Source organism: Monodon monoceros, unplaced genomic scaffold (genome assembly GCF_005190385.1).
Source record: "Monodon monoceros isolate NGI ecotype Baffin Bay Population unplaced genomic scaffold, NGI_Narwhal_1 Super_Scaffold_12, whole genome shotgun sequence".
Lineage (NCBI taxonomy): Eukaryota > Metazoa > Chordata > Mammalia > Artiodactyla > Monodontidae > Monodon > Monodon monoceros.
The window spans coordinates 58,391,842-58,410,835 of NW_021703768.1; the positions used below are offsets into that span (position 1 = coordinate 58,391,842).

At 39.0% G+C, this 18,994-nt stretch overlaps 1 protein-coding gene across 2 annotated transcripts in view; it reads left to right on the plus strand.

Annotated features, from left to right (window-relative positions):
* The window catches only part of ARHGEF28 (Rho guanine nucleotide exchange factor 28), a 309,995-nt gene extending 291,486 nt beyond the window's left edge, over positions 1–18,509 (plus strand). Inside the window, exon 36 of one of the 2 annotated variants that reach the window (XM_029216894.1) lies at positions 17,296–17,627. In XM_029216894.1, the coding sequence (XP_029072727.1) occupies positions 17,296–17,459 (164 nt within the window). In that variant the 3' untranslated portion in view covers positions 17,460–17,627. Of the gene's footprint in view, positions 1–17,295 lie in introns of both variants that reach the window. The other variant, XM_029216896.1, reaches the window with a different exon arrangement.
* The last annotated feature ends 485 nt before the right edge of the window (positions 18,510–18,994 follow it).

Below are 18,994 nucleotides of genomic sequence, written 5' to 3' on the forward strand. Positions count from 1 at the left end.
CGTTCTAAGAGTCTCATAAATCCGCCAGCAACAAAAAACAGGAATCGCCTGCTCAGAGCCCTGTCCATGCAAAACCCCAAATCAGGAGGTGATTTTAACGCTCTGTTTTCTAACGTGTCCTCAGAAGCCTCAGTACTTTCTTGTAGACTCTGAATTTTGAAGTTCCTATTTCTCAAAGATGGTTTGGGCTGTCAGTATAGGAGTCTGTAAGTGTTCGATTTAGACACCAGTCCTTTAGATAGGAGGGATTCTTGATTCTTCTGGATGGCTGAAAGAAGGCTATGGCTTTGCTGATTTCCCGTGAATTCAGGGCAGTCATGCTCAGTTGCAGTAGGCCATATTTTGGGGAGTCTTTTAGGAATGAATCAGAAAGGAAACATGCTTCCATCCTGGGAATCCACTGACATTTGCTACAGGCAGATGGCAGAAGGTGGGATGGTGAGATATTAGGAGTCAAGGAGAAAGAGACTTCACATACTTGGCTTTGCCAAAAGCTTCTAGAATCTGTGTTTAGGATCTTAGGCTTGTATTCTTGTCATTTCAGATGCACCCTTGCAGTCAACTGTTTAGCTGTGCTGGATTTTTTTTTCTTCTTATTTTAGTGTAGTAAATATGGAGCTATTAAATATTCTTAAAATTACATAAGCCTAAACCCTTGGATAAATGTAGGTTGTGCTTTCTTGACTTGTTTCCATATGGCTCTGTTTTGGGGATGTTATTATATAACAAGAATATGGAATGTATAATTCTTAATATATATTCCATCTGATTAAAATGGAACCTTTTTTTAAGAAACTAAAGGCTTTTAAAGCTGCATTACTTCCAATGAGTAGATTAAACTTCTGACTCTTGATGAATTTATTCCTACCAAAAATAGTTAACCTATTTTTGATTACTTGTTAATGTGTCCAGATTGGCATGATAGATTATACACAAAGTAGAGCTCATCCTGTATTTTTAGACACTTGATGCTTCTGTTCAGCATGAGCTCTAAAATGCACCCGCAAAGTTTTGCATGTGCAAACTACTTTTCACTGGCACATAGCTTAGAAGGAGAAAACAAAAGGAAGGTTTGGGCCAAAATGTGATGGTCTGTTAGTCAGCATAATCATGAGGCCCTATTTTGCATTTGGGCTCCAGTGTGAGGAAGTACAGTCACACACTGATGTGTCCCCGAGGACTGTGGACTGGAATCCCATCCCCCTTGAAAGGAGAATGCAGCAGTACTGCAAGGGGGAGGGTGTGTTTAGCTGCCTTTTGGGGTACTTCACTCAACTGTCTGCAAAGATTTTTTTTTTAATTTTAGTTATTTTATGCTGAACAAGCAGCCTGAGGTAAAGCATCGTGAAAGATCAGATACTACATTTGTCTTTTATGAGCTACCTCTGCTCTGAGCTGGGTATGAGGTGATTACCTTAATGGATGTAGCGGAGAAAAGCTTAAATCTTAACTGTATGAGCAAAGTACTGGGAAAAATCACATTAAAATTATCCTACTCAAAGAAATTATCATTGCTTCTGATAGGAATATGGAAGGGTTTTTGCAAATGCTGCTGCCAGTGAGTTACAATATTTCAAATTAAAATATTTCCTCTTCAGATAAGAGATATAGGTATATATAGATATGGTGGGTATTTATTTTATCTTTTTAGACCATTGGCTAACTTTGAGGATGTGTGGTTCAGGAAAATTTCGGAAAATTTATTTCATGAAGGGCTTGATTAAATGACTAATTCAACAAGGACCCAGAAAAAACACTAGGGCGGAAACCTGCCTAGCAATATCATTTTTGACCAGAATGATCAAGACGAGACATATGTTCATGTGAAGAAGGTAGGTGATGTGATATTTCCCTGTCATTCAAAGATGAAAAGATAAAGAATCCATCTTCTCCCACCTCCTAAACCAAGTTTCAGCAAACATAGACTAAAATGATGCTTTTTCCAATGTAATGAACTTCAGGTGTATTTTCTGGTACTTCACTTTTACATGAGGGATTTGAATGAATGAATCAATGAATAGATTAACAAATGAATGCATGAAGGAATAAACTTGATTAATATTGAACAGTGGAGGTGGCTGAGTGGCATAGTGGTGAAGATAGAAGGCCTGGGTTCAGATTTACCACCTGTGAAAACTTAAGCAAGTGTTTAAACTTGGTGTGTGTCAGTTTCCGCATCTGTAAAATTGGACTTCTGACAGTATCTACTTTGTAGGTGGTATGAGGGTTTTATAAGACGAAACGTACAATTCTAAGAACTTTGGAAGCACTTAGTAGACACAGTTATTGTCACTGTTACTGTTATACCTTGTGTTAAAAAAGGAGCAGGGCATTAGGAAGAACATTCAGTTGCTTCATCCACTGGGCCGCTTCCAAAATAGTTGCTCTGGGGACCTGAAGGACATATTATGTCTCATTGGAGTATTATCTAAATAGACACTTCTCAAAAAACATTCCACAGTACATGATAGAAGGTTCCCATAATCAGATGGTACTGGGAAATGGCGGTTTGGCGACTACACAACTTCTTCAAAACTTTCATTGTGCTCATGTGTACCGTGACTCTCCAAAAGTGGCACTTCCCACACCTATTTAACCACAACATCCTCTTCTCCAGCCCAGAACCTTGCAGGGCTACTATTCCTTAAAGTATATTAGGAAGAAAACCAGTGATGTAAGTGGGTGTTGACATAAACTCCTTGTGCATGGCACACCCTTCAAATACATCCTTTCTCCCGTAGGAACAATTGAAATCGAAGCGACATATGCCGACGTGATTTACCACGTGGGTTGTCTTCTGAATACCAAGTACAACACAATGAATTTTAGATAGAGTTTTGTTTAGCCCCTAGGCCAGCATTTGGGCCTGTGGATAAGGATTTGTGTCCAGTCCTCTTAGGGCTTTTTTGGGTCACCTTCCTTGGGCTTATTCAAATGCACCGTGTGCTGAAATTAGTCATTGCTGATGAAGTGCAGGAGGTTATGTGCTTGGGCCTGGAGGCCTGATCTGACCTCTGATCTCTCAGCCTCATCTCATGCTGCTCTGTCCTTTCTCTCCCTGTGGTCCAGCCATAGGAAGTTCTTCCATTTATGTGAAAGGCCATATATCTGCCCCTTTTGTACATCTATTTCCTCTTTCAGGAATATCCTGTCCTCCACCCTTTATTCTCAACCTGGTATACTCTTGTTCGTCTTTCAAGACCCCAGCTCCAGGGTCACTTTCCTCCAAATGCCTATCCAGACCCTCCCAATCTGGGTTAGGAACCTTCCTTGTGATTCTATAGTGTCCAGTAAATCCTTGTGTTACTTTCCACCATATTTTGTCACTTGTTTTCCCTCTGGACTCTTAAGTTGCTATATATTGTTTGTTTGAGATATTTACGTACATTGAATGCTCAGATATTAACTCTATTATTCAATCATTTTTGTGGAAAGAATTTCAAGGCACAGAGTACTGCCATCACTCTAGAAAGCTCCCTTCTACCTCTTACCAACCAACCTTCATTCCCAGAAGCAGCTACTCATCTGCTTTCCATCAACCACAGGTTAATTTTGCTTATTCTAGAATGACATGGAATCAAATACTACGTACCTTTGTGTGTCCAGGGTTTTTTCGCTCAACGTACTGTTTTTGAGATGCATCCATGCTGTTGCATGAATCTGTAATTGGTTCCCTTTTATTACTAAGGAATCTTGCTTAGATGAATTTACCACAATTATCCAGTCTTCTGTGGATAGATACCTGGCTCATTTCTAGTTTTTGGCTCTTATAAATAAAACTGCTATAAACAGTCTGTACAAGGCTTTTTGTGAATTATGTTTTCACTTTTCTTGGATAAATACCTAGGAGTAGAATTCATCCTAGAATTGGTGCCTATTTAGCTTTTAAGAAACTGGAAGAGTTTTTGAAGTGATTGTATGGGCTATAAACTTCCTGGGTGCTGAGACAAAGTCTTGTTCAACTCAGTTTCCCTGGTGTCCGACCCAGTGCAGGGCACATACTAGGCACTCAGTGTTGATTGAAGAGTGAATGGACAAGAAGCTCAAAACAGTTTTCCTTCTGACACACCCTCTACTAACTGAAAAAATAAATAATGTTCTGTCCATCAAAGGGATGGAAACATGACTGGCTAAATGTGGGCTTATTCCAAGCAGATGAAAACTGGGGAATAACAGCTCCCTTCTGACCCTGCCTTGGACCTACATGTGCAGGTGAAGCCAAGTATGTAGATAAACACGGGACCATAGAAGGGTCCTGATCACCAGCAGCTGCAAAACTTACCTCCTAAAGTTAAAACTCCCAGCATTCCCATTCAAAACCCTCCACAATCTTCCAACACATCCCCACCCCTCTGATTTATCTGCACTAACTCATAATTCCACCAGACCCAACAGCTCTCTTTTCTTATGGCATCCAGCATTTCCTCCCCTTTGCAGTAGGGGTGAGCTCTACCTAAAATACCTCCACCCGAGGCCACCTCTTCCTGTTGACATTCTGGTCAGCCAGGCTCAATTCCAGTTCTGTCTTTGCTCTGAAGCCTGTCCTGGCTACCGCATCTAAAAACGCTCTCTTTGGAAGATCTCTGAAGTGGTGTCCGCCTGTGGACAGTGTTCATTGGCCTCTTTTATAGTTACCTGTGTCTGCATCTTCCTACTCTGTGAGGTAACAGGCTATCAGAGGGCAGTGTGCTTAGTGGCCCAAGGCAGTGTGCTTAGTGGCCCTTATTGGTCTGGAAGGCGCTGGGGCCATTGGTCACTAAGTCACTGAGGCTATTTGCTCTTTGCTCTTGGTGGCTGATTCCACTAAAGAGAAGTTAAATTGTATGGTAATGCTATGGCTTCTTCTTAAAAAGAGTTGTTTACAGAAGAAAGAGATCTGTCTAAAAGGAGGAGGATGTAGTGTAAACTTGAGATTTGTGTCACCTGGTAGATAATTAAAGGGAAATTGGTTTCTTAGGCTCCAGTGTTAGTCATAGGTCACAAGTCAGGAAGCACAAATATTAACGTCTAGAGTAGCTGCACATGACATTTGTATGCATAAGACAATGTAAAATCATCTCCTATAGGAAGAGATGGCTCCAAGGAGTAAAGTAATTAATCTTAGTATATATATGTTCTCATTTGATTCCTGTTTTAATAAAGTCCTAATTTTGCCTCTGTTCTGCTAACTGCCTACTTCTCTAATGGTACAATTTCTAAAAGTATTTAAGTTTAATTTCCAGAAATGTAATATAGTAATCTTTCCTCTGATTGCAAACATAAATATGAAAAGAATGTTGAGTGTGAAAATTTACATTGAACAAAACATTTTCTATATATTATGTTGTACTTTTAAAATTTTAATCATTTTTGAGTGACATAAATTCAAAGCTGCAGTTGGAAAAGATATTTCTGGGTTTGGCTTCTCAGCAAATGTTATTTCAAACAGATAAGAATTACAAAGTGATTCTCGTTTTTAAAAAGAAAAAATTTTATGTTGCTCTGAAAACTGTAAATACCAACTTCTCAGAACAGAAAAAGGCATGTAAGTTCTTTGACATCTCATAATTTTGTAGTTGATCAAGAGAAAAAAACACTCATTTATATACCTTTAAAGAATTGGGTGCCTTTTTAAAAAAGTCTGGTAATAACATAATTAATTATTAAGAAGGAGGTAGAACTAATTAGCTTGGGTGTGTTTGATCTAATTGCTTGCCTTCTTCTGGTTTAAAGAAAAACACTGGATCTGGTATGCTTAAGAATTTTAACATCTGCTTTTCCCTCTGCTGAACCAGTAAGAAGTAAATGCAGCATTAAAATTCCTAGGTTGATTTTCTGCATTATTCACCTGGCAGAGAAATGAATTCAGTTCTTCTTTCAGCAAAATGAGAGGCATAACTCTTTCAGTGTGGGTAGAGTCATGCAGAAGGCAGTTTTCCAGTTTTATTGCCATGGTACTTAGGAGTCCCTGGTCTCTACAGCCTTAAGAGGAATTGAATGCCATGAAAATACTGCCCTGTCCTTGTAGCTGGAGACCTACATATTGTTTAATTCAGCACAATCTTAAAAAGCTGTCCCTGCTTCTTAACAGGGACTCTGAGGTTGGAACATCTTAATTTGTTTTGATTTAAAATTTGAGCTTGACATATTCCCTGATTACCTGAATGTATGCACAGTTTGAAACATGTACAAAATTAAGCAGAGGAGTATAATAACTGCTCATGTACCATCACCCAACTTCAAAAAATTAGGAAATTATGACCAGTGGTGATTTATGTAGATTCCTACCCACCAATCCCCCATGCCCAGCAACAACACACACCCTGTGCTATTTTGAAGCAAATTCTAAAAATCATCTGTAAGCATATACTGATACATAACATTTCAGTATGTATCTCTGAAAGATAAGGCTCTCTTTTTTAAACTATTATCACACCTAGGAAAAATTATCAAAACTTCCATAATATCAACATATAGTCAGGGTTCAAGTTTCCAATTGTTTTATAAATGTAGTGCGTGTGTCCTTTTTCCAGCTTGTTTTTTGGACTCAGTATGCAAATAAAGACCACATATTGCAGTTGGTTGCTGTGTATTTTCATGCATTTTTTAACATAAAAGTTTTAATTATGAAAATTTCAAACTTACAGAAAAGTACAGAAAATCTGTATCAGGCATGCATTTAACAAATGTTAACTTTATACCATATTTGCTTCAGATATCTCTTTGCCCTTTTTTTATTTAAAAGAAATGTTAGATATGAAATCCCTTCCCCTTATCTTTTTCTTTTTTCCTATTCAGAGTTATCCAATATCCTGTAATTGGTGTATATCATTTCCACAGTATGTTTTTATGCCATAAACATATATATGTATCAATAAACATACTTTTTGTTTTAACAAAACAAAAATATGACATATTGTTTATCGTTTATGGATACATATAAATGTAGTGGAAAACAAAAAATGATATATTGTTTATGGATACATATGTACGTAGTGATAGTATAAAAGAGCCTGCCCTTCTTCCCTTTCTCCCCCACTCGATGTGTATGTGTGTGTATATGTCTATTTGCAACTTATTTTTTTCACTCATTTGTACATGTAGCACAAATAGTTAATTTTAAACTGCTGTATGCTCTTCCATTATGTGAATAAACACCAGCATATTCATTACCTTACTAATGAGCAATTAGGATGTTTCCAATATTTTTGTATCACAAACGCTTCTCAGTAAACATCCTTTTATGCACATCTCCTTGTGCACATGAGTGAGAGCTTATGTAGATTATGAACACCTAGAAGTAGTAGGGATGTCTTTGGTTTCGCTGGGTATTACTGATTTCTCTCTAAAATTGTATAGTATAACTCTCAGCAGCAATGTACGAGAGGTCGAGTTTCTCCAGATTCTCCCCAACACTTAGCATTGTTAGGCTTTTCAATATTTGCCGATATCATGGGTATGGAATGGGTAACCCCTTTCTTTCAATTTGTACTTCCCTAATTACCAGTGAGATTTAGTTCCTTTTTAATATTTATTAGCTTTTTAGGTTTCTTCCTCTCTGAAGTGCCTGTTTATAAAGGTTTTTTTCTAACAGCAGATATTAGAACTTCAGAAGTCTCTAATCTTAATTATACAGACACGTTCATTCTTTTTGAATGGGCTCAATATATTTCGTACTTTGAGAAGTAGTTTTCCGAAAAATCATATTTATACTTATATGTAGACATTTAAGATTAGAAAAGGACATTTGTGAGAGCTGAGCCCTTTTAAGATGGAGAAAAATCAACTGTATGAACAGAAGCTACTAAAAATAATGTCATTGTTCTATCCTACCGAGACTTTAACCATCTGCCTTGTTTTTTCATTTGCTCACTTTTTTTCTACCTCCTATATTTTCCTCCAGAGTTCCTATACTTCTCTCAACAACTGATCAATGTTATTTTACACACACTCAACACATTCCAAAATCTATCAGCTTCATCTTCCTTCCTGGAAATTTCCCTTCCAGAATCCTCTGTCCTCTTACTCTAATATGCCCTTGTTGCTGTCCCAGCCAGCAGTGTAGGTGTCACCTGGGACATCTCTTCATATCTCTCCTGTGTTGGATCCTATTGTCCTCAATCCCAATCTTTCTCTTTTATGGCATATTCCTTTATTTGTTGGAGCATATCTCTAAATCTTCCTAAGAAAAGGCCTAATAGTGAAAGGATTTTTTTTCCAAATCAGTTGAAATGTCTTTTTCATTTCCTTTATTTATTTTTGCTACTTTTATACTTGGTTTTTATAATATATCTGGGCTTAGAATTCTATACCCAAATTATTTTCCTTCGGAATTCTGAAGGATTTGATTCTTCCACTTCTCAGCGTTGCTGTTAAAAAGTCTGATGCCATTCTGATTCCTAATTCTTTGTTTGTAACCTGTTTGTGCTTTAGGAAGCCTCTAGAATTATCACTTTATTCATTCTTGGATGAATTTTATAATATGCCTTAGTCTGATCTTTTGTTAAAATCATTTTTACTGGTTATTCATTAGACTCTTTCAATCAAGAAATATATTTTCCTTCGAATCTGTGACATTTTCTTCTTCAAAAAATTGCTTCTCTTCAGTTTTATCTTTACTGGAACTGTTTCCAATTATAAATTGGACCTCTTGGAGCCTCTGATTTTTCTGGGGTTTTTTTTCTGTTTATTTCCATTTCCTCATGTTTTTGTTCTACTTCCTGGGAGATGTTCTCATCTTTAACCTCCTACTTTTCCATTGATTTTTAAAAAAAATTCAGCCAGCATATTTTTAATTTCTAAGAGATTTTTCCTTGTTCTCTTATAGTTCCTATTTTATGGAATCTTGTTTGGTGGCCGAAATATCTTAAAAAATTTTTTTGAAGATGTTAATTATGGTTTTTGGATGTTTTCTTCAGCTTCTTGTGTTCCTGAGTTGTGTTCCATTTTCAAGTTAGGTTTGTTTTCAGCTCTCCTTTTCATATTCCATAGTGTACCTACTATTGTGGATTGGTGTGAGGTTTGAATTGAATGCTTGACTCAAGGTCAAATAATGTTAGTGGCTTAAAGAGAGAAGCCCTATTATGCAGTTCTATCTTGACTGCATTTTCAGCTTCATTCCTACTGAGAAGACAAGGATTAGAATAAATGAAATTGTAAGGTACTTTCTAAACATAAGAATTCCAAATTGGTGATTCCCACAACTCTAATTACAGTAGGTAGAATTTTTGAATAAGGTATTCACTAATTCATTCATTCATTTGACATTATATGTTGACACCTACTGTTGTTAGGAACTGAAATTTACTCAGATATTGTTGGACTAGATGTACATCTTTTAGTTCCTATTGCTTAAAAAATGTTACTTTTTAGTTTTAAGTAAACTCAGAAGACTAAAGAATAGGAATCCAAATTCTAAAAGAACATTATCAATTCACTGCTCTGGACAAATGGACTCAGGGTATAAAATGAGACCTTTTCTGAATTATATTTCACTGAGGAGATGTTAGATTTTCCAGGCAAGAGCAAAGACCGTACCTGAATCTGTATCATTTATTTTTTTTTGCGGTACGCGGGCCTCTCACTGCCGTGGCCTCTCCCGTTGCGGAGCACAGGCTCAGGACGCGCAGGCCCAGCGGCCATGGCTCACGGGCCCAGCCGCTCCGCGGCATGTGGGATCTTCCCGGACCGGGGCACGAACCCGTGTCCCCTGCATCGGCAGGTGGACTCCCAACCACTGTGCCACCAGGGAAGCCCTACGTTTTGGTTTTTTTGGCCATGAGGCATGTGGAATCTTCGCTCCCCAACCAGGGATCAAACCCGCACCCCCTGCATTGGAAAGCAAGGTCTTAACCACTGGACTGCCCGGGAAGTCCCCACGGTATCGTTATTACACCTTAAAAAATTTAACAGTTTTTACTTAAAATCATACTCTCAGTACTTGAATTTCTCTGATTGTCTCAATTTTTTTTCCCTTGGTTTGTTTGAATTGGGATCCAAATAATTTCATGTATTGCATTTGGTTTGTATATCTCACGAGTCTTTTAATCTAAAGTTCCCTTGCCTTTAAAAAAAATCTTACAACTTGTTGAAAAGACTGGGCTGCTTATTTGGTGAAAAGACTTTTTTTTTTCTGAAAAAAATATATTTCCTGAAAAATTTTCTACATTCTGGATTTTGCTGATTGCATCCCTGTGGTGTCACTTAATGGAGTCTTCTGTCTCTATATTCCCTGTAAACTGGTAGTTGGGAATAGATATTTGATATTTGACTAGATGCAGGCTTTATTTTTTGACATGAAAAAATCTTCATAGATGGAGTTGTCTGTTTCCTATGTTGTAGATGTTGTATATTTCCTCTTGCATCCCATCAGGAGGCTTGAGGTGTCTGTTTCTCTCTTTGGATATTAAGATTGACCCGTGGGTTCGGATGTTGTCCATCCATTATAAAGTTCCCCATCAGCTCTTCTCCTAATGCTTTTAGCAGTCATTGATGATGATTGCCCGAGTCTGCTATAGATGTTATATACAGGGTCAAGAGTCTCTGAATTTGGAAAACCTCACCTATTTCCAGCTTCCCACCCCTGATTTATTCTGGCATCTTGGTCATTTATTGTCTCTTTCTTTCTTAGTCTATAATAGATTTATTATTCTCTAGTGCACTATTCCCCAAAGTATATTACATAGAACACAACACTGAAAAGTACACTGTGAGAAAAAGCTCCCCGAGTTTGGGACCTGCCACATACAGTTTTTCCCTTTCAGAGATTAATAATACAGGTGAGCCTATTAAAGTTCTGAGGAATTTGTCAGTAAAGAAACTTGATTAACCCGGAGTTTCATCAACTTACTTGACCACTATATTCTTTTATCATTAATGCCTATTAGTATCCTGATTAGAGAAACACACTTTGAAATGCATCTCAGAGAAGAGGAGAAGGTGGAGGCACTTGCCCCGTTCTCCCGTGGGACTTGCTGATGTTAAGGTCATGACTCAGTAACACGGGCACCCTGCTGGGTGAGAGAGTGTGAGAGCAAATCAAAGTTCACACAGAGACAATTGACGTATCATAATGCATCTTGTGTTAACATAATTGTAACTTCATTGTATTGATTGCTTCAATTGCTGTGTTTCTTATCAGTGTTACCTACATAACCAACATAGATTATTCCAAATATGTTAATTACTGGTAAGAAAATAAAGTCCAACTCTAACAGTCACAACTTTAAAAAATTATGAGTTTGCTTTCTTACATTACACATTTACACGTATACAACCCCAGAGTACCCTTCGGTTATTTTATTTCAGGTGCAGGATTGGTACGTGAGGAGTAATGTAGGGAATCCTAACACTCATTGAGATCATTGGCTTCAGATATCCAGATTGGTTTTTATGCCAGATGCTCACATGCTGTTTGTGGCTCACTATGGGAAATGCAGTTGAGCAAAAGCAGTGAGGGAGAAAAATTTTCCTTAGCTCTGACGACACGTTGAGTTTTGTACATTAAGTGTTTTCCATTAGAAGGAAAATGCTGTGCATTAATGCTCCTGAGAAAAAAATAGTGATTGCCAGTAATGCCATCAGGAAACAATTTTGTAAATGTTTCACAGTATAAGCATGAATCGATCATTAAATGGGTGAATACAACTTATTTTGCAGACTTGGAATATGAATGACAATTTGTTTGAGGTGGTGTTATTCTAGGAAAGTGTGAATTTTGATTATAGGAACTTGCACGAGGGATACAGTAGTAAAGAGTATGAGTCGGAACACTTCATTAAAATAACCAAGAACAGAGCCAGGACCCAGAGACACGAAGCTCTGTTTTGTGAGTCTTCTTGGGGAGAATGGATTGGGATAAGACACGGAGAGGGCTGACATGCATCATCAATGATCCGAACATTGACTTAACGTGTTTTTGTAGCACTGGGCTGCTGGCTGTCTGGCCATTGGGTAATGTGGAGTTAAATTCAGATCTGGACAGTTAATGTTTATGATGGAAGTTATCCTGGTGCTTTGAAATTGAAACAAAGCTTCTCTTTAAAAATTATTAGGATTTAAAATGCTTTTCTGTTCAGAAAATCCAGAAAAAGGCAAAGACTACATGAATTAAATGTTTTAAAACAATAGGCAACCGCTTTCTTTATGACAAACTACTGTTAGGTTTGCTGTTCATAGAAGGGAAGATCAAGTGTAGATTTTGACCGTGGACCTTATCTTCCACTCATTAGGTAGCTTTCCAAATCCTGTGCTCTGAGGGCTGTGTGGGCTCAACTCAAATACGTGTTGTAGGGAAGACTGAAAGTAGAAGGGTGGGGCATATATCCGGAAATTACCCTTAAAACATTATTTTAAATGCAACTTAAGGTAATACATTTATATTCCTTGAGCAGAAAGCAGTTGAAAAATGCATTCACTTGTTGCACTTCTAGAATAGTATTTGGTGCATTACTGAGCCAAAACACAGGTGTAAACATTCTTCTACAGTATAAGAAGTTTAAGAGGCCTGAATGATGATTTCAGTTCAATCCTTCATGAACTGAAGCCCAGAGAGCGGAAGTGACCCACCCAAGGTTACATTGACCTTGTGGTTTAAAAGATTTCATTCACTTCTCAGCTTGGGAGGCACTTCATTCATTTTCAGTGTGACACGTGGTTGCATTTTACACCTTGACTTTACAGTCTGGTCTTGCAAATAACCAATTATCCAGTTGACTCAAAAGAATAATAATGATGGTGAGCTGATGCAGGGAAGGCCAATTTTTATTCCCGCTATTGTCAGCTTTTCAGGTGCCAATCAATCACTATGGTTGTATGTCATCCAGATCCCACATTCTCTTCCTTCATAGTTTGAAATTCCAATAGCAGGTGAGCAAAGTGTGAAAATGATAAATGCAAATGTCAACAAATGCATTTTTAGCCCTTCAAGGCTACAATGAAGGGCTAAAAAGAGGGGGATTTGGGGAACTGTCTCTGGGTATCAGCACATCACACAGCCCATGGCCTGGGTGTTTTCTGCCCCCCGCCCATAAGACAAAGGGGATAGGACCAGCCAAAATGTGTATACTTATCATTTTTAGAAACTTCATGAGAAGACTGACTTAGACCCTACAGTGAGACTGAGGAAATTTCTTGTGAAGGAATAAGTTTTAGGCTGTGAAGAAAAGTTCAGCTAAATAGGAAAAAAAAGAACGTGCATCAAGATTCTACTTCTCCACTTGGTTTAGCTAGGCTTTGATGTGTTTTAGCCTATTTGTCCTTATTTTAAGGTTAATAATGCTCACTCTGTTGAGTTTCCAGAGGTATGGGAAGGATCAAATTATTTCTTTTATGTCAACTAAGAGGGACAGTTGTGTTGAGACAGTAGATTAAAAGGTTCTTTGTAGTTTGAAGTTTTGTTTCATCATAAGAGCATTTGGTTTTTTATCTGACCAAATTATGATTGTGTTAATATTTCTTTGCTTATTAAAAAATGAGGTATTCTGTTTTTTTTTAATTTCTGAATTTTATTTTATTTATTTTTTTATACAGCAGGTTCTTATTAGTTATCCATTTTATATGTATTAGTGTATACATGTCAATCCCAATCGCCCAATTCATCACACACACCCCAACCCCCCACCACTTTCCCCCCTTGGTGTCCATATGTTTGTTCTCTACATCTGTGTCTCAATTTCTGCCCTGCAAACCGGTTCATTTGTACCATTTTTCTAGGATCCACATATATGCGTTAATATACGATATTTGTTTTTCTCTTTCTGACTTCACTCTGTATGACAGTCTCTAGATCCATCCACGTCTCAATAAACGACCCAATTTCGTTCCTTTTTATGGCTGAGTAATATTCCATTGTATGTATGTACCATATCTTCTTTATCCATTCATCTGTCGATGGGCATTTAGTTGCTTCCATGACATTGCTATTGTAAATAATGCTGCAATAACCCCAACAAACATTGGGGTGCATGTGTCTTTTTGAATTATGGTTTTCTCTGGATATATACCCAGTAGTGGGATTGCTGGGTCACACGGTAATTCTATTTTTAGGTTTTTAAGGAACCTCCATACTGTTCTCCATAGTGGCTGTATCAATTTACATTCCTACCAACAGTACAAGAGGGTTCTTTTCTCCACAAAAAAAGAGGTATTCTATTTTTATTTCCAGTAATTTACAGGCATTTTGATCACAAATAAAATTGGATGATTAATTCTACTCCCCAAGAATTCTGCTTTCTGAATTAACGAGGGTTTATTTTAACAAATGTTTTTTCAGTTTAGGGTTCTATATGACGATCATACTCTCTAGGGTAGAGCGTGTGGAAGAAGGTGGCTGACCTTGAGAAATATACAGTTGCTGAGCTGGAGTCCTTTCAGGGTTGAAATGGAGTAATAAAATCAGAAATCACAGAACGGTTTCTAATTTCAAAGACAGACTGTCTGACCTTGCCTAAGTAGTTCAGGTAGAAACCAAGAAAGAACGTGGAGAAGGAAATTGAGTTCCCCTCCAGGTGACACACAAGCTCAACATTAATACATATGGGATTACAACGTGGGCCATTGATTCACTTTAGGGTCCAGGAGATGTTTTTGTCCTGTATTTTTATTATTTGAAAAAATTCTGATTAAATCTCTCTCTCTGCCTGCCTTATACTCACACACAAATGAAAAACCTCCCCCCATGTTTACTCTTGGTTCTCTATCTTCCTGAACTGGAGCCTACAATTTAAGATAAAAGAATTCTTTCTGAAATGTATTTGGTTCTTGGGCTCTTTTTGAACAAGTCTTTTCTTGAAACCATGAAGGGGACTTCCCAGATGCCTAGAATCACCAGTATTTTGGATTCTTTGCTACATGTTTCATACCCCAGAGGAAGGAAACTTACATGGATTAAGGACTTCCGTTCTGCCCGGCTTTGTCACATTTGTCAGCAATCGCGTCCCAACTGCCTCTTTCAATGGATGATTGTTCATTCTCCCTGTAGCGCTTCTTGCACCCTGGCTGGACCTTCTGTGGGCTAGTAGGCAGCGCTGTGGTTGGTGGTTGAGGTGAACTGTTCTCCAGTCTGTCAGCCTCTGCTAGATGGAAGTTCTGAGGCATGTTTTTGTTTTTTAGGTTGCATAATATTAAACATCAGTAGTTTAACTGGGAATGTTTATTTTTTAGAGGTGAAATGGTTTTATTTCAATGGCTAGGAAAAGGAGTTAAAAGTGTGAAAATGTGTGATGACCACAGACAGGCGAAGGACAGAGAACATTCTAGGTTGATCTGTATTGCCCAGATAGTGAAATCATTGCCTGGGTTTTTTTGTGTGTTTACCTGATTGAATGAGGGAGGTTCCTAATTTTATAGTAATTACTGTGTCGGTTTGGAGGAGCTCAGAATGTCTTTTTTCTTTCTTTTTTTGGTAAGTGTTCAAAATTTGGTACTTAGGGAGGTTAAGCATTACACATCCAGGGTGTCTTAATTCTGCAAAGATGGTCAAGTCATTTCCAGCACAACAAGAAATGGGGACCATGAGAATCTTGAGCAGATGAGCAAGTGGGAATGATCCTCTGAGTTCAAATCTGGATTACTTCCTAGCTGCACGATGGGCGAGAATTTAGCCTGAGCCTCAGTTTCCCAATCTGTAAATTGTGCGTTACAACATTTTGAGGCTTAAGGAGATGATGACTGTAAAAGGCCTGGAACAGCTGCTGTGCCCAGAGAAAGCACCGTACACATGGATTTAGAGGCATTTTCAGTAGTCATGTTTTCAGTAGTGAGTGAGAGCCCAATATTTGAGGTACGGGATTAGGATCAACAGAATCAAGTCACCCCAATGTAAATGGATTTTTTTCTTTGTGCCCCATTGATACCTAGAGTTAGGGATGGCCTAAACCTTTGAGCAGAGCTGTGGAGTGCAGCCTCACCTCCTTTCCCCAACCCCTCCCTTCCCCTCCCCTCCTTTCCCTTCCCCCTTCCCTCTCCTCCCCTCCCTTTCATGTTCTCCCCTCCCTTCTCCTCCCCACCTCTCCCCTCCCCTCCCCCCAGGGTCCTCCTGGGCTGGCTTTGGAGGCACAGGTCAGCTCCTCCAGGTGACCCGTGTCTACTTCCTGCGGCCCTGGCTGCCCCTCTCCCGCTGGCTCTGCCTCCTACTGGAAGAAGTGATGAAAGGGGGTGTAGCAAAGGAAGCCGCATCCCTGAAGGTGGAGCCCTGTGAGGACATTTTGCTCTTCATTCCAGCCAGGCCTTGCTTCCTGTCTTCGCTAGTAACCAAAGATCCTTTTCAGGAGCGTAAAAATTACAAGCATTTTTGTCATCAGAGTGCTAGCAGTTATGTGTATCCATCTAAATAATAGAGCCTTTGAATAAAATGTGGCAAGGATTAGAATGACCTCTTGTTAATGACTGAAAAAAGAACAGGTGGGCCTCAGGGCTCTGCATCTTCCCCACCTGGGTTTCCATGTAGACTGCTTTTTGCTCCAACTGAAGCTGGTTATTTGTAATTTTCCCACATAGCTAAGCTTCCGGGAGGATGGTCAGTGGAGCAATGCAGAGAATATGGTTTGCAGCAACAACCTTGCTTTTTTTTCAAATCAAAATCCCCCTTTGCCTTTCCTTTAAACCACGTATTAGAGGGTTTTATCAGAAAAGGGGAAATGGGCTGTGCCCTGCTGTTGCTAGGTAACCAGAAAAATAACAAACCCAGTCAGTTGTTACCAGAATGATTTCCCCCAGGAACCTGGTTCCTTTTGCTAAGTGATTTGTGTGTTGTTAACAGATTTGCATAATGGTGAGGCTGGAGGGTCTCCATCCTTCATCTCCTTTCTCCCCTTCCCTCTCCCCATATCAGGAAAGTCCCAGGTACCTTATTTGAGTCTTCCAGATCAGTTCTTGACTTTGAGTTACTCTGAGGGAAGATGCGGTGCAGATGCAAATATGGCTTATTGCACACAGCTGGAGTAGGTAACTACTTCTAAGACGTTGAACCCATTTTAAAAAATAACTGGGCACCCCCTTCTCAGCAGGTGCAGTGTTTGAATAGCCCACAGATGGTAACAAGTTTTTGTTTGACGGTTTTGCTGGGAGTATTTTGTAAAGGTTATTTTTAGCCACAGGAGATGTTTGTACACCCAACCAACCATTTTAGTGATTTTGATTAAATCATTAGATATCCATTTCATTCCTTTCTCACTGGACTCGTCATTCTCTCCCTGGCTAGCTCTATGGTCACAGCATTTCCCAATCTTCGAGGGCTCTGACTGTGACTCCTAGTTTCACCTGACTTGCAGGTCTCAAGCTGACTCTCCTGTGACCTGTGCTGTCTGTTTGTTGCAGATTTGGACCTCTCTCAGACTGCATGCCCGCCCCCCCAGGACTCAAATCCTCATGGCCCTCAGCTGCAGACGTTCATAGCTGAAGCAAAGCTAAATCTACAGAGAGTAACCAGACAAGACGGCGAAACTGGAGATGGAGCAGAAGAAACTATTGTTTACCTCTAATTGTGTTGTTATTTTTCCAAATGAAACAAAATACAGGCATTTGGGGGAGAATTTTTTTTTCCTTTCCTGATGTGTGTGTGACTGTGTCCAAATTGCTTTAGGAGTAATGTTTAATATTTCGTGCAAGTTTATTTTGGGGGCATGAGTCTAATAATTAAATTATTGAAAACAACTCTGTTTGTATCATCATTAACTTATCACACCTAATTCCAGACTCCTGGAGGAGAAATTAACTTAGATAAGCAGAAATATGTTCAAAGTTGTTATGACCCTAGAGTAAAATTCCATATTGTATTTTCTACGGGATCATTTGCTTTTTGAAATGCCTTTTAAGATCTAGGTGAAGCACTGTGGATGGAAAGAGTGATGTAATTGGCAAATTTTCACAATCACAACAGCTGATCAGGAGGCATGACCTCAGGGCCCTCAAAGGCCAGGAGGATGTGGAAAAGAGCTTTTCTTAGCTAGTCTTTGGGACATCAAAGGGGTCACCCCTGGTGGTGAGCTGTCACAGTCACCAAGCGACAGAGGTACCCTATTTGGACCCCTGTCCTAACTGGGTGGCCACTCTGCTGTGGACACAATCTGGACTCTTGGGACCTGGGGCAGAGACTGTTCAGATGCACCTTCGTGGTCCTAATGCTTGTGGGCTTTGAAGTCATAGTTCAGCAGCATCTTTCAACACAGCCCAGAGGCACGGCCCCAGCAAGTCGGTTCGAGGTAAAGTTTAGTAGCAACACTTTGCTACCGAAGTAAGACTTTATTAGCCCTTGCTTCTCTCAGCTGGCCCTGCCTCCTTTTGGTCCTGGGAGCACCAAAGACCACCACTCACTGGAGGGATCGCTGCCCAGCAGTTACTGAAGGACAAAAACTGCTCTCTCGGTGAAGCTTGCTGCCTGAATGTGCTTTTCCACAAAGGAAAACTGGCACATCTTGCTTTCAGGGTACTATGGGTCTCTGTGTGAGAAAATAAACCAGGAAATGTTTTCAGTTTGTTCTTCAGAAGTATTTGTGTATGTTTTGGTCAGTGTCAATAAATATCTATTCCCTTGCTAGTTTACTTTGAAATTTTAAAACTGTTTAGAACCATAGTAAAATACACATTTCACACTCAAACACAATCTCCCTTTATTAAAAATGAAAATAAAGGAGGAATACTAAATTCACCCAGGCTTGCAACACTTACCAGGAGGGAGCTGTGATAGGAAGAGAAAAAAATTCACCCTGGTTCCGTTATGTTTTTTTCCCACTTAAGTTACCAGTGGACTAAGTAACCTATATTTTCACTTGGGCAAGTCTAATCTGAGTTTTTAAAAAAAAAAACTTTTGGGGGACACTCTTTTTTCTGACTCTTGTCTCTTCTGGCCATTTTGGTCACAATCGTATTAACAGATTCAGAGACTAATTTTCACAGAATGGATGATAGCTTGTTAAAATTTTAATCAGTTTCTCCATCTCCAAGATGAACTCCTAAATTATAAGGTGCATCTTCTATTCCTAAAGACATCTAGAGAGAAAGATCTGTCTTCCCTCTC